Source organism: Gopherus flavomarginatus, chromosome 5, assembly GCF_025201925.1.
Source record: "Gopherus flavomarginatus isolate rGopFla2 chromosome 5, rGopFla2.mat.asm, whole genome shotgun sequence".
Lineage (NCBI taxonomy): Eukaryota > Metazoa > Chordata > Testudines > Testudinidae > Gopherus > Gopherus flavomarginatus.
Window position 1 is genome coordinate 66,187,222 of NC_066621.1, and position 16,297 is coordinate 66,203,518.

The 16,297-nt window shown below is 42.7% G+C and overlaps 1 protein-coding gene across 1 annotated transcript; it reads right to left on the bottom strand.

Annotated features, from left to right (window-relative positions):
- Positions 1 to 824: 824 nt before the first annotated feature.
- On the bottom strand, positions 825 to 15,732 carry DEPDC7 (DEP domain containing 7). The gene is made up of 9 exons (XM_050955097.1): positions 15,613 to 15,732; positions 11,544 to 11,937; positions 9,518 to 9,645; positions 8,307 to 8,496; positions 6,044 to 6,258; positions 1,898 to 2,040; positions 1,551 to 1,676; positions 1,361 to 1,439; positions 825 to 1,110 (listed from the first exon to the last, which is right to left on the bottom strand). Exons 1-9 carry the CDS (start codon positions 15,683 to 15,685, stop codon positions 896 to 898), a joined length of 1,563 nt encoding a protein of 520 aa, XP_050811054.1. The 5' UTR covers positions 15,686 to 15,732; the 3' UTR covers positions 825 to 895.
- Positions 15,733 to 16,297: the final 565 nt, after the last annotated feature.

Sequence of the window (16,297 nt, forward strand, 5' to 3'; positions counted from 1 at the left end):
TCTCAAAATCCTTGTGTTTGTTCCAAATCACTAACTGTAGCTAGATGGTTCATCGTAAGAGCACCCCACCACTAACCATTATTTTGCAGTAACCAAGATTCACTGGAGCACTTATAGGCTGGCTTTTCTGTTAAATCAGTTGATATCCAGGTACAACTAAATATAATCTCTTCTACAGGAAACTCTAAAGCCATTAAAGTCAGTGGAGTTGAGTATACACAGCAGTATCAGGCCCTTAATGATCAAGTCATTTCCCCCATTAAGCTTAAATTGGCATGAGTCATCTTAATATGATGACAGTTCAATTAGCAGTTTGATACAGGTTGTGGAATACCAAACAAGAGTTTACACAATTTTTTAGACTACTATGGTACTGCATTGATTAAAAAAGAAAAGGAAAGATATGTTACCTTGAACTATGTCTTACAAGGGCAGTTAGATTAGGCTAAGATTCAAGATTCTAAAAATTGCTGGAGGAGGAAAAACAAAAAAACAAACCAACCCCAAAACCAGTCCCAGACAGCCAGAAGCAAATACTTTTGCTAAGTGACTTGCTTTCCATTGTCACAGGACTTTACTTCCATGTTTGGAGAAAGTAATATTAAAAATAATACACAAATTGGGATTCTTGGTTTCAGATTTCTCTGCCATCAGACAGACTTGCTTTGGCAATATAGCAACAAAAATTTAAGACAAGCACTCAAACCGTTCCATAAATACATGTTGCTTTATAAAAGCAACTGAAGCCCAAGATTATAGCTTTTAATTTGATTAATTACTTGTAAATTCCATTCATCTTCAAAATAATTTTATTATGTGGATGAATACAAAATCTTTTTAAAAGACATTAACATTCTGAAAACTATTGTACAGATTACATTTCTTTAATTTTAAATTACACACACATATTAGTAACTCTGTCACCAAAATATTGCATGAAAATAGTTGGATTGCTACTGTGAAATTGACCTAGCAGTTTCTTTCTCTCCTTGGCAGAGATTTTTGTGTCTTCATCAATAGTTTTGAGCAAAGATAACAGCTCAGCTTTTGTGGTCTTCTGTACACTGTAGTGATATTCACTTTGATCAAGTTTCTGGCAGAAGGTGTAGCCTAAAGACAGGTGAAAGACAGTCAGATAATTTACAAACAATAGGACAAGTGTTAGCCACCCTGTAGATTTTACAGGCATGTTTGCCTTTAAGATGGTTCTGTACCTTTCACCTAGCTTTAAAAAGGATCATTTGATGCAGTCTCAGACTACATTTTTAGTGAAATTACATATATATTTGTCCAGATTACAAAGAGAATGACTTTTAAAACACATTATCTATAGTCTAAAAGGCAATTTTAAAACACTTACCTATATCCTTACTAGGATCTTGTCCTTGTTGTACAGCCATCAGCTTATCACTAACCATTTTATGTAATGTTGCTGGGATCTTGAACAAGAAAGAGTAGAAAATACAAATATTTTCTATAGTTAATGTTTTTGGTAGATCTGAGATGTAGTTTAGTCCAAATGTCTAAGGTGACTGCTTTCTCAGTCTTACCTTTAAAACGTCTTTTTGCTGGTCCACCAAGAATAAAATTAGGAGGTCAGTTTTTCCTTTGGATACAGTTTTATTGTTGACAATAGCTTTAGAGAATGTTCTTTTTACAACCATCCTGTTTTCACTCTACAAGATAGAGCGACAGAGAATAGTCAGAGGATAGCGCTATAGTTTTCTTATTTACTAAGTATGGTTAACAAAAAAGCATCACCTTGTTCATTTTAGCATATAATTTAATGTTGAAAGACTCTATATTAAAAAGTAAGACGACACAGATAAATCCCCCTAGATATTACAAATCTGTTGGAAGTTATAAGAGTGCTAGAAATCTTGGATGTTAAATTTACCTCTTTCTGCAACTTGAACTCAGAATGATGTGCTGCAATAGCCATGAAGTACAACAGCCTCCTAAACTCCTCTCTAGTTTGACTATCCAAAAGCTTCAAGTAGAGCTGAATTGCTTCTAAAGCCTGTTCTGTTTTTCCATTCACTGGGACAAAATACAAAGTTGAATAGGTTCATGCTCCTATTATATTTCCTTTTTGAAAGATCAAAGTCCAGAAACATTAATTTTTAGTAAATCAACCAACAAAAAACAGATAAAGTTATCCATTAAGCTAGACGTATCTAAGCAAAGACTAAGGGCAAGTCTACACTACCAAATTAAGTTGACCAAAGTTACACTGACACACAGCCACCACAGTAATTACGGTAATTTTGTATGTCCACACTACACTTCTTGCGTCAGCGGTGCGCGTCCTCACCAGGAGCACTTGTACCGATTTAACTGTCAGTGTGGGGCACTGTGCGATGGCTTCTGAAAAGCAACAGCAGTTGATGTAAGCAACACAGTGTCTACACTTACACTGCGTTGATTTACCTATTCAGGTCAGAAGTGCTAACCCTTAAAAACCATTGACCATAGTGCTATGCCTCTCACAGAGGTGGATTTAAGTCAGCATAGTGAACGGCCTGGTCTACACTGGGGGAAGGTGGGGGGGTTAGAAGGGTGTCGATGTAAGATATGCAACTTCCGCTACTGGAATAGCGTAGCTGAAGTCGACATATCTTATTTCGACTTACCTCTCATCCTCACGGCATGGGATCGATGGCCATGGCTCCCCTATTGACTCCACTTCTGCCGCTCGCCCTGGTGGAGTTCCGGAGTCAACGGGAGTGCGTTCAGGGATCAATCCATCGCGTCTAGATGAGACGCGATAGATCGATCCCCGATAGATTGATCGCTACCTGTCGATCCAGCGGGTAGTCTGGATGTACCCAACGAGTTACATCAATGGCAGCTACAGTTCAGCGTAGACGTAACTCTCTAAGCATCTATGTAAGCTGCCTTAAGTCAGCCTAACTCAGTAGCATAGACCAGACCTAAGCATATCCACAGAGCAATCAGCAAGTTTCTCTTTCACTCTGCTGCTGCTTTAGAAAGGTAATTGATTCTTGTATTAAAATTTAGGAGTAATTTGTCTCTATGCAAACAAACTATTTTTTTCCATTAGATTATACAGTCAAATAGATTTATACAGATCTGAGGCTTATAATGAAAAATATTTCTCTATCAGTTGATTTAAAACTATTTAAATTATATACCAGCTTTGAACCTGTAAGGCAATAGGATGAATACTAACAGAGATAAACACAAAACTAAACATATCACCTAACTGAAATAATTTCATTTTTGCGTTTGTGTTACTTCAGGCAGTTTCTATAGAATTCTATGCACTGAATGATTTCAGAGGCCAGTTTGCTGTAAGTTCTTCAGTATTCTTAAATGACACATGATCATTGCCACTGTCAGGCTACATTTATGCTCAGACAACCTTTAGCAATTCCCTACCCTCCTTCTTCCTCACCTGGATACTCTGATTCCAGGTGTTTTCCACCTGTACCATAATCATCAGATTTGACTAGTCTCGTGACAGGCCTGTTTGGCCTGCCATTTTAGAACTTTACACACAGACTCTTTACACTCATATTTAAGAGATCTCACTTTATCGACTTCAATTAGCAATTCACATTCCACAAAATAAGATTATAGCATTGACTTTACAACTCAACTTTGGCAATTTTACAAAAATAGCTAAGATATCGGCGTGACCTCCAGTTGTGCCAGACATACACAATGTAATAGTTTGCAGTGTCTTCAAAGAGAATTACTTTTTAAGTTCTTACTGGCACCAACTGAACTTAATATTTAAAAGTTAATTTACACAGGACTAAAGATAATCTCCTCCAGTAACTCTCTGAATAGCGAGCACACTTCAGAAGATTAGTAAGGAGAGATGGGGCTCTGTGTTTTCAGTATGCTGATGACCCCCCGCTGTATGCCTCTATCTTATCTGATTCAGTTGATGCACTTTAGGTAAAGTCTAGTCAAGTTTGGGGCATGGATGAGAGTGAGCTGACTAAGGGCTTGTCTACATCAGAAAGTTGCAGCGCTGGTGAGGGAGTTACAGCGCTGCAACTTAGGAGGTGTACACATCTGCAGGGCACCACCAGCGCTGCAACTCCCTGTTTGCAGCGCTGGCCGTACTCCCGTTTTGTCTCGGGTGTAGAGGATCCAGCGCTGGTGATCCAGCGCTGGTAATCAAGTATAGTCACTTACCAGCGCTTTTCTTGACCTCCGTGGAATAAGCAGGTATCCCAGCATACCTGAGGAAGCCTCTGGTAATCAAGCTGGTCTCCTTCCCCGGCTTGCTCTCGCGTTCCCCAAACCCCGAGCAAGCAGGTCTCCTTCCCTGAGGTTTGCTGGGTGGTTCCGGGAAGGCGAGAGCAAACCGGGGAAGGAGACCAGCTTCGCCGCGGTTTGCTCTCGCGTTCCGCGAACCACCCTGCAAACCGCAGGGAAGGAGACCTGCTTGCTCGGGGGTTCGGCGAACGCGAGAGCAAACCGGGGAAGGAGACCAGCTTCGCCGCGGTTTGCTCTCGCGTTCCGCGAACCACCCTGCAAACCGCAGGGAAGGAGACCTGCTTGTTCGGGGAACGCGAGAGCAAACCGCGGCGAAGCTGGTCTCCTTCCCCGGTTTGCTCTCGCGTTCGCCGAACCCCCGAGCAAGCAGGTCTCCTTCCCTGCGGTTTGCAGGGTGGTTCGCGGAACGCGAGAGCAAACCGGGGAAGGAGACCAGCTTCGCCGCGGTTTGCTCTCGCGTTCCCCGAACAAGCAGGTCTCCTTCCCTGCGGTTTGCAGGGTGGTTCGCGGAACGCGAGAGCAAACCGCGGCGAAGCTGGTCTCCTTCCCCGGTTTGCTCTCGCCTTCCCCAAAACCCCTTGAAGCCACCCAACAGCGCTGCAGTGTGGCCACATCTAACACCACTTGCAGCGCTGGTTGCTGTAAGTGTGGCCACTCTGCAGCGCTGGCCCTATACAGCTGTACTAATACAGCTGTAACAACCAGCGCTGCAAAATTTTAGATGTAGACATGGCCTAAAGCTAAACCTAGAAAAGACTGAGGCAGTGATGGTGGAAGCAGCTGGAGGAGATGGCAGAGATAATCTTAAGAATGGCCATTCTGGGTCAGACCAAAGGTCCATCTAGCCCAGTATCCTGTCTACCAACGGTGGCCAATGCCAGGTGCCCCAGAGGGAATGATCAGAACAGAAAATCATCAAGTGACCCAATCCCTTTAGCTTATTCTCAGTTTCTGGCAAACAGAGGCTAGGGACACCATCCCTGACCATCCCGGCTAATAGCTATATTTAAAGTGAATCATATTAGGCTATTCACCTCTGAAGTGTTTTTAAATGAAAGCTATTAGCCACAGTGTAGGGAGGAGCCACTAGCGAGCTATACACATATCTACCTAAAGAAAACCAAACTAGGCTTAAAAGAACACCCAGTAAATTCTAACAGACCAATACAGATACGCCAAAATGAAGTTGTAGGGAAGTAGATATGGTAACATTATGCAAGATGTAAAGGAGATCTTTTCGCTTCACAAACTAGTCATTTACACTGGTGTAAAGTAGGTATGGTCACATCCAAATGTTAGAGTTTCACACCCACTTTCTACAGGTGTAAAGCTGTAGACAATCTGGCCCTGAGGCTCCTAAATTAGAGTTCTCTTGATCAAAATTCAGGCCACAGCTGCACCGCTATTAAAGTACATCCATGCCACTGCATAAGATGCTCTATGCTGACAGGAGAGAGCTCTCCCATTAGCATAAAAACAAAAAATCAACCCCCACAAGCAGCATAAGCTATGACAGCAGGAGAAGCTCTCCCGCCAACATAGCACGGTGCAAATGGATGCTTATGTCAGTGTGTAACTTATGTCGCTCAGGAGGGATGGAATATTCACACCCGAGCAACCAAATTTTGCCAACATTAGTTGTAATATAGACATAGTCTTAGTTTTTAGGACTAAAGTTTATAGCTTTGAAGCACAGCATTCAAACCTGAAGCCTGACAGCTAAGTACCCAGTCCTGCTGCTCAATCACCAGATGAACCTGGGATCTCAGCTTCATTTCTTTTCACTTACCCAACAGCTCTGCAATTCCTGTGTGGATGTCAGATGCATGGCTTAACAGTGGCTCCTTCTTTTGGCTGTAATATCTACCAATGGTATCAAACAGCAGTAGTTTCCATGTGTCTGCTTTATCAGGTTGACTAGGCAAATTTCTGCTTATATCCACCACCATTTGATCTGGAAGATACTCCAAGCAATCTATTGCTGCAGAGAGCCATTCATCAGCCCTAGAAAGAAAGACCATTATCCAATAATTCTATGAAGATACAGACATGAAACAGACAGGCAGCTGAATTTTGTCTCCAGAGGGCAAAGGACTCTGCAAATACATCCATGTAATTGTTCAAACCAGTAAGTGAAAATATGTTTAGATATCATAGTAATGGGCAAAGCCTAAGAACCTAGACTGAGAGTTTAGGATCAAGCTAAGGGTTTAAAAGTCTGTTCCTTCATTATTTGCTTTTCAAAATTGGAGTTTAGGATTCTGTTTGTCCAGCTAAATGAGATTATAAGTATTTCAAGCAAAGTCAAAGTGGCATTCTATGTATTAGGTGCATGTGGTGTAATTACCATTCCTGATCAGAGATTCCTGAACTTTGATCTGACCTTAACAGATAAGGACAGGGTTTCAATCTGTATTTTTAATAGCAGACTATGCAATTTCAGGCTAAGCTTTTTTTAAACTAATGATTAAGTATTTGAAATATCTTCAATATACTGAAGAGATTTTTAGTCTGTTCACTCATGGTTGATTAAGAGTTTCCAGAATCCAAAAGAAGGAATTATACAGCCACACTTAGTTTAGGTTCTTTTTTTTGTTGTGCAGTATGGTTAAAACAAACATTTTGTGTTACCTGTTCTCACCGTCTACTGTCACCTCCTCTAATCAGGTGCTTTTCTCTGTCCAATTAATTTCTCCCCACTCTCAAAGAATTTACTAGCACCTATTCAGGTCAGAAGTGCTAACCCTTAAAAACTACATTTAATAATTTTAAGGCAGAAGATGTTGGCTTACGGCATGCTGAGGTATGCTTTTTATGTTTGCATACTTCAGTTGTAGGACTAGTTTAATTCCATGCTGAACAATGCTAACCTCTTAGAACCTCAGGGGAGTTGACACAGCAGTAACACAATTACAACCAAGCCCTTAGTTAAAAATAAACTACATTACAAGATTGCACTGTTAATACTTTAAAATTAAAAGGAAAAGTGCGCTTAATTCTTTTCCAGCTGATTTTCCATTATTTGCTGTAATTCCAATGACATATCTGGAATACTCAGTTATAACTCAGTCTCTTCTGCTAATTCCCCATAGAGCAATAGTGCCCAAACTTTTCCTACTGCATCCCCCTTTACCAGTAATAGAATCTGTCCACACACACACACACACATCCCCCTCCATTACTGTGCAGTTGGCTCAGCAGGGGATCTTGAGCTGGGGTCCAGCCAGCCAGGGAGTCTTCCCAGCCTCCTGGGGGGGCTGGCCCAAGACCCGCCAGGCACTCCCTGAACATTCCTCCATGCCCTCCTTGTGGGGCACACCCCCCAGTTTGGGGACCACTGCTATAGACTCAACTCAAAAGTTTCCTATCAAACCAGAGTTCCTACCACCTCACACTAAAAGGATAATAGACTAAAAGAAAGTCAGTTCACCACCTGTAGAAACCCCTTTACTTAGAATAAAAATAGGCCAGAACTGAAGGTGGCTGATGGACGGATTTCTCTGTGCTGGAGAAATCATTAAACACGATCCCAGGTCTGGTCTCCAGTTCTGCCCAATAGCTTCTTGACTTGTAGATTGTGAACAAACACACAGCACAAGTGTTGGAAAGTTAAACCCTATTTTGGGTGTTGGCATCTCCATGTAATAAGGTAGCCCTTACTGGAGAACTCACCACTTTGCTAAGTCAAATGAAAAACTAGTAGTATTTTGCTGCCATTTTAAAAGTTCATTTTAAGACATTTGGGCACTTTTGTTCCTTACTTAACTATCAGTGTTTTCAGAGGCCTTCCAGGGTTCAGCAGTAATGGTCTCTGTTGAATTGGATGTTAGCTTAGCAAACTATACCACTATTCAACCCAGTCAATTCTAATGGATAGATACCATGCCTGTTGTCTTTCATGCAATAAGGGAGGCTGATTTTATTATGTTTTTTACTGTCATGCCTATGGATGAATCAAAAACAGGCCCATTGTGCTAGGCTTCTATGTGACTTAGGAAGAGACAGGTCCAAAAACACTTCCTGCCCTCACAGTTAAATAAGTTTCTACTTACTGAGAGTCACTGAAAGCCTTGAGAATTTCTCTGTCTATGTAGTTGCTTGTGATGATGTATCCCGCCTCCTTCTTGGCTTGGGGAAGCTTGGACCTAACCCCTTGATGTTCAAGTAAAGAGTCAAGAAGTGGAAGGTCCACAAGCTGCAGCAGACGAGCAATTGTTTGTTCTTGCCATACTTCATTAATAACTGGGAGGGGTTGGAGCGTATAAAGACAAGCAGTGAGATCCTGCTAGTGAAGTGAAGAGTCAAGAAAGATTATACAAGTTACAATATTTTTCTTTTCTCTAACAGATTTCAGTGTTCTCTTAGCAGGGGATTCCAGTAACAAGGAGTGGATTCCTTATCAACTTTAAGTGCACTTTATCACAGCAAGAGAAAAGGATTTGTTTAGTTAGCTGTTAGAGTAGGAGAATTACCTTTGGGTAAGTCTGAAATGCTTTACATTCTTTGTACTCTAAGGTGCAAGCAATCTTTGTCATAGATAAGGAATCAAGTCAGGTAATTCATACTCATAGGGGCTTCTGAAGAAAGAAAGGTTTGTTGAAGATTCTGAAGCTCAAACAATGACTCTTAGCTGTAGATCCCTACCATATTTAAGGCTTCCATAACTGAAAACTAAAAGACCAGTCTACTGTAATTTCTAGGAAGTATATTTTAATCAAGCCAAAGGAGGAAATATCTAGCAATAATGCAATAATCTAAATTTTACAAGCAGTTTAAATTGAGTGAGAAAACACGAACTGTCAGCCACCATTTTAAGCCCTTTCATATAAAGCAATTAAAGGGGAAGGTTGGAGACGGGGTAGAGCATATGCATATTTTGGGGGCTAGGAAGAGGGTTCGAGCCAACAATGAGCTATGTCCATGATGAAGTCAGGTGTGACCATAGCTTAAGATGTTAATTGACAATCAGGGAGGATTTCTGACTCCAGTCTGAATCTATGCCAGCCCATGACAGTGGCGTGTTCTCCCTCAGAAATGTCTACACTGACGTATTGTTTAAACTGGAGATCACAGATCTCTGTTAGAATCTAAGTTAAAACAAAACTTCAGTGCACAATGTTCTCCTTGTGTTTTGAACTTTGAGTTTCATAACAAACACACTGAAGAGAGTCTAGTTTAACATCTTTTCTCCAGTTTAAGACGTACCAGTATTATTACCTTCCTCCTCGCCCCACAAATAGTTGTGACATCTTATTTGGCTTACCTTGACGAGACAAACTTGCAGAGAGGTTTACTTCGGGAGCGTTAGCAGGTTTTAGACTCAAGTTTTCCCAGAGATCTTCTAAGCTTTCTGATTTGACTGGAGGAGGATTAAATGCCATTTTCTCAAGTCTGAGACAAAGAGAAAGGGTGATCCAATATCAGGACTTCAGAAATAAGGGCCCATTTACGTACTAAAAATCAAATCTATACACATGAAACAGTGACTACCCTTGGTGCCAATTAATAAAGAGCTTTATTTTTAAAAAAGTCTTATGAATGCTACTGCAGAACAACGGGGTGGGGGGAGGGCAGGGAGAGAGAGCACACAAAACTCCTAAAGACTGACGAAAGTAGAGTAAAAAAGTGCCTCTGTGAGCTTCTTGTTAAAATTCCCTTTGCTCCCATTGCTCTGCTCCAGTTTGAACAATACAAGGGAAACTGAGATCCATTTCACTTCCTTACTACTTGTTCATGGAGTAAAACAGAACAGCACCAAGTGACAAAGCTGCACAGAATGCTAGAGGGGAGGGAAGAAAGCAAGTCACCAATAACCCTAGCTCACTGCCACTACTTTCCATCCTAGGCTGCACAGATATCAGGGAGCATGAAAGCAGTGCACTGTTTGGAAAGCTTTTCTGCCTTCCCTGTACCCACAGGCAACACATATAGACACAGCCACTTATCAGGACCCAGCTAAGAGCCATAAGCGCATGTACTGGTTCACCCCACCTCCCATTTCAGGTCTGGATTTGGCAGGTCCCCCTAAAGCAGCAGGGAGTTTTCTTCCAAAAAGACTTCTGAAAAACAATGGGAGAAAGACAGGAGAATGGGATGTTCCAGACACAGCACACACACCCCGGTGTAGGATTTGTTGGGATTAGGAGATCTTTTTGCTTCACAAACTAAGTGGTAGCCACTCACTGGCAACACATCATTGCTAAGGCAGTACAGACACAGCCTGTGACGCAAACTTAACATGAACACCAATGCGTGTAGGCTCTTAGCCCTTCTGTCCCTGCTCCCTCTCCACCCACTTCCATATTTTACTTGATTCCAGTCATAGCCTCCTGGATCTGAATATCTTTCCTTCTTCTCAGCTATCTGCCATACGCTGGGAGAAATACCACAGCAACTCCCACTGGTCAATCATTTCTGCTTTAAGCAGTTAGGAACAGGAAGTAAAGGACTGCTTTATAGAAGTATAAAGATAATGGGCCAAATTCATCCCAAAAATAAAGTCAGTGCAATTATGCCACGGACAAATTTGGCCCAGTAACATTTACATATCAAATTTCTTCAAACATTCACCAACATAGGAATACGTATAGTGTTTTAAGATGGTAATTTTTTTTGCATTTATCTAGCTATGGACAGCCAGACTACCCGTATTAGTCTTGCTTTCTGGTTTTATGTGCAAACTTTGCAGAAGTGTGGGCTACAGCTGCAGCTACTCAGAAGACAGACCTCTGTATAGGTAAAGTAGTTATTTTAAGAGTTTAAAAAGGTGAAATTGGGACCTAATTTACACAAGTCCTTTTAACAGCTAGGGACTTCCGAAAGTGGCAAGATAGTAATAATTTTGCAGTTTTTCTTGGGGACTGCATGGCACAGTCAATTGGTAAGGAGACAACCTCTGGATTACTAGTCTAAATCCAAACCAGAATTGCAGTGATTGAATGTTATTCCATGTGATTAGTGATCAGATACCTCCATTAGATGAGACTGATGGGATGCTTATCCACTAAGAGGTGGATTGAGACCATCTCCTCCTCCCCACAACTAGCTCCTTGATTTCAGTCCTTGTGACTGCTTGGACAGAGAAGGCAAGGACTGAACTGACATGGAGACAAATTTTCCATTTGAAGATGTGGTTCCGACAGGTAACAGCCACCCATGCTCTACTGGTTTTGTGGATGGAAGGAATGAGCTGGATGCCTTTCAAGAAAGCCTAAATACACAACCCACAAAAAGTAACATTATTTCCCCACTGCAAAGCATCTTATCTTCTCTTACCACTGAGTACTAACCTTTGAGGGGTACAATGCCCGTATGCTTTTTCAAACGGACTGTCTTCTGGGCTAGGTACATTTGTCAATCTATAGAGGCTGCAGCTACTATCTTCAAACACAGACCGTTTGTCTTTTCCAAAGACTCTAGTTGAAACTGCCTCAAACACTTTGTAATCCATCAGTGCTTGACACACTCGCACTACTTTAGCACGGGAAATATCTACATCCCCAAAATATTTGTTCTGGAGGAGGTGAGCAAAGATGACATCCACTGCATCAGAGCCAATAAAACAGTTATTATAGCATTTCAGGTTCTGTCGCCGCTTTTTCACTTCCACTTGAGTCTGAAGTGCATTGATGATGCTGCTCCATACATATGTTGCTCCAAAAGGCTTTTGTGCTAAGCTGAAACCTAATGGAGGAAGGACAGGGAAAGCATTAGTAACGGCATTTACTGTGACAGGCTGATAGCTTGCTGTGCAGTTTTTCAGAATTATATACTCTCTTCAGGGTAAACTATCACTCAGCCAAGAAAAAAAAGCCTATGCATGAAACCAGTGTATATTTGCATGCCCTGTTACTTATTCACAGCTAAAGTTCTGCTGCCCCTTAACTGGAAGCATTCTGTGATTTTCCACTCTCAAAGTACATTGTTCAAGACACCACTGACAGCCACCATGGGGCATATATAGAGGACCACTTACACAGATATTTACCTTCTCCAGAATTTAAAACCACCAGCAAGTTAAAAACTATGGACCCTATAATCCCAGCAGTTGCATGTGTGGAACTCCCTGGCTTCTCTGCTATGGCTGTCAACAGGATGCCACCCCCCTCCCCTTTGTTTGTTTTTTTTTAAAAAACAAACAGGGACAGGTGTTTTCTGGACACTTGTCCACTAAGCATGGTCCAAGGTCATCAACTTATCTCATACATGCTACTGAACACCTATCAGCTGGAACAGCTTTCGGTCATTACAACTCTGGCTTGGATTCAGACCAATAATCTAGAGGCAAAAGCTCCATATTCCTATTACTAATTGACTTAGCCAGTCAGTCCCCAAGAAAAGCTTCAGAATATTACTAGCTTGCCACTTGAAGTTGCTGCAAGTTACACACTAGTAACTGACAGGCTTACTTATGACAAATAATTGTTTTCAGATGTTTCTATTCACTTACTCTTTTCTAATTATATTAGTCATGTTTTTTTCTTTTTGCAAAAAAAGAATTTTTTAAGAAGAGACTACAGTGGAGAAGTTATTTTCAACTAACTCTTTTACTCCGAATTTTGGTGGGAAGAGGAGTGAAACAGCATGTGTGCGTTTGTCTCCTCTCCCCCCCCCCCCCGCCTTTAAAAGAAGTTACCTGAGCTGTAAACTGAGTTAAATCTAGATGCTGTAACATTTTGCACAAAAGGCCCATCAAGTGAAACAGTTTACAGGTTTTCATCTCGGGAGGGGGATGGGACAGATTTATTCCACTGCAAAACAATGCTAGGACAATTTCTTTAGTCTGTTTTTTTAGAAAGGAGTTGTGCTACAATTAACTAACTCCCTATTCCTACACACTACCCAGTGAGTGTGGCAGGAGGAGTGGAAGATATGATCGCTATGTTAATTTTCATACAGATTTCTGATAGAAATCCCACCAATACAGGTAGGAAGCACATTCTCTCTAGTATACACATGCCCCCCAAACTTCTGTAGCATTTACACATACTAACTTCCACAAGCAGCCAAACGGATCATATAGCAGAGTTATAACATCTCCCCTTTTATTAAATATATGGCCCTGTTTCACTTATGGAATCAAAATTCAGGAGTTAAGAAAGTATTGTCAACGTCCACTGGGTCAGTCATGACTATCCAGCAGCACATACCCTTGTAGCAGCGATATTCATTGACTGATAAACTCAAGATTCAGCTCAAAGTTAACACTAATAAAGCGGACATTAGAAAAAAATAACTCTGCTCAGTAGAAACCTGCTGGTGTCAGTTTATGTTCTGGGGCACTCTGGTACTATGGAGATAGGGGCAGAGAGGCAACACATTCATAATCCTTGTAACCAAATTAGGTTAATGTTAATGTGAATTTCAAGAAGTCTTGGAACACTGGAGAAAAGTCCCAGAAGACTGGGGGGGGGGGGAAAATCTACTGCTGTGCCAACATTTAAAAAAGCATAAACAGGATGATCTTGGTGATCATAGGCCTAGGTGATCAGGCTGACATTGATCCTGGGCAAGATAACAGAGCAGCTGATACAGGACTCAGTTAATAAAGAATTAAAACAGGGTATTATACTTAATACCAATAACATGGACTTATGGAAAATAGATCCCATCAAACTCACTTGATTTTTTTTAATGAGATTGCAAGTTTGGTTGATAAAAATAATAGTGTTGATGTAATATACTTAGATTTCTGTAAAGGTGTTTGACTTGGTACCACACAACATTTTAATTAAAAAAGGTAGAATGATATAAAATTAACATGGCGCACATTAAACCAGACTAAAAGCTGGCTGACTCAAACATAATTGTGAGCAGGGAATCACTGAGTGGCTGTGTTTCTAATAGGGTGCTGCAGAGACTGGTTCTTGGCCCTATGCAATTTAACATTTTTAATCAACGATCTGCAAGAAAACACAAATCAGCACTGACAATGTTTGCAGATGACACAAAAATTGGGGGAGTGGTAAATAATAAAGACAGGTCACTGACACGGATGGATATGAATTGCTTGGTAAACTGGGCACAAGCAAACAGTGTGTGTTTTAATATGGCTAAATGAAAACATAACCATCAAGTAACATAGGCCACCTTTTACAGGGGATGGAGGACTCTATCCTGAGAAGCAGTGACTGAAAAAGATTTAGGGGCAGTGGTAGATAATCAGCTGAACAGGAGCTCTCAAGGTGATGCTATGGCCAAAAAGAGCTAATGCAATTATTGGACACATAAACCAGGAAATCTTAGAATAGGAGTAGAGAGGTTATTTTACCTCTGTACTTGGCACTGCTGCTGGAATACTGTGTCCATTTTGGTGCCCACAATTCAAGAAGAGTCTTGATAAATTGGAAAGGGTTCAGAGAAGAGCCACAAGAACAATTAAAGGATTAGCAAACCTGTTTTACAGTGACAGACTTGAGCAGCTGAACAAATTTAGCTTAACAAAGAGCAGGTTAAGGGATAACTTGATTACAGTCTGTAAGTACCTCTGAATCTATACCAGTTACTAGAGACAAAACTAGAGAGTCTCAATATACAGCTTTAGAAGGCTGGTATGTAACCCAGAGATGCTTAGCCTCCTATGCAGAAACACTTTTCTTCATGAGTCTGGGACTCAGGAAACTCCAGGCAAGCTCTGAAATAGTGTCAATAGGACAAGTAGTCAGCCAGGTGCATATCCTACCCTGCTGGTGTCAGTTTATGTTCTGGGGCACTCTGGTTGAGGGAGGAAGGAGGAGCAGCTAAGAAGCAGGGCTGTTAGAGTCAGGAACATCTCAGATACCAGGACAAAAACAGTGATGCCACAATATGCTGTGCTAGGGTCCGAGTACACAACACCGTTGCTGCTCCCAGAATGGAGTTGACTGTTACCTGCTCACACCACACTAGATCCCCCCCATCTCCGCTCCTTCACAAATGCCAGGGTCTGGGCAGAGGGAAGGTGGTAGCTTCGCTTCCTCTCCCAGCATCTGGGGTTGGGGACAGGGAGATTTGCCCCCTACAGGGCAGAGACACCGCCCTAGGGAATGGGTTTGGGGCACCGAAGACACACACCTGCGTGAGCCCCACCCTTGCAGGCCTGGGGAAAGGGGCTCAGACCTAACTGCAGGGGACAGAGGGTGGGGAGCCTCAGGCAGGCAGCGCCTACAGCCGCCCGCCACAGGTTCAAGGACCCGTCTCCCCACCCTCGCTGCTCTCCTGTTCCCTCTGCGCAGACCCAGCCCCGCTCTGAGCAGATTTCCACGCGGGTGCGTGCGGAGAAGGGACCGGCAGGACAGCGCCCGGAGCAGTCCCGGCCAGGCAGGCAGCCTGCTCCCCCCGCGGTGTTTCCCGCTTCCCTCCTCCCGCCCATCCCCGTACCCGGGGGCTTGTTAGCCGGGCTGTACACAGCGCAGAGATTCAAAGCTGCCGCCTTCTCCCGCACGCCGGCCATGGCAGATGCTCCGAGCGCCGCGAGCAGAGTGCGCCCGCCACCGCCGGCCCGGCGGGGATCCAGCCGAGCGAGTGGGCGGGGCCTTCCTGAGCAGCGCCCACCCTATTGGCTCACCAAGGCCCCGCTCCGTCCTCAATGTGTGTGTCCTGCATTCCAGTCCCGGCTCGTACGCGCAGTACAGGCAGCGGGGGCGCGGTAGGGACCTTGTCTGCACCCCAGCGCCTGCGGGAATGAGCCCCCGCCTCTCCTGGCCCCCTGCTCTGACCCCAGCGCCAGATGTAGCCTCCCTTGTTCCCATTGGCCCAGCAAAAGGATAAGGGGAAACATAATTTAAAACGGGACAGTTATAATAAAATCAAAACCAGGCAGCCGGGGAAACAGTTCTCTGCCCATGTAAGGACTTTTAGCACCTAAGCCAGAGCCACGGAATTTCTTCAGGTTGGATTTGGGGGAAAAAGTGCTGACATGTTACCGCAAGGCAAAGCAGTTCGCATAAATTCAAAATTGCTCCGAAGTCAATAGGCCCACCTCTGTCAGTATTTTAAAAATATATAATGCTGAACTATTGGCTCTTGTATGAGTTTCAGTTTTGCAAGTAGCACTGGGATCATC

What these genes read in the sequence shown, in the direction of transcription:
- DEPDC7 (XM_050955097.1), bottom strand. Translation starts at nt 15,685, where the DNA reads ATGGCCGGCGTGCGGGAGAAGGCGGCAGCTTTGAATCTCTGCGCTGTG. An exon ending in AGTTCAAGTTGCAGAAAGAG is followed by an intron (nt 1,677 to 1,897) that starts GTAAATTTAACA and finishes TCTATCTTGTAG; the next exon opens with AGTGAAAACAGGATGGTTGT. An exon ending in AGCAAAAAGACGTTTTAAAG is followed by an intron (nt 1,440 to 1,550) that starts GTAAGACTGAGA and finishes TTCTTGTTCAAG; the next exon opens with ATCCCAGCAACATTACATAA.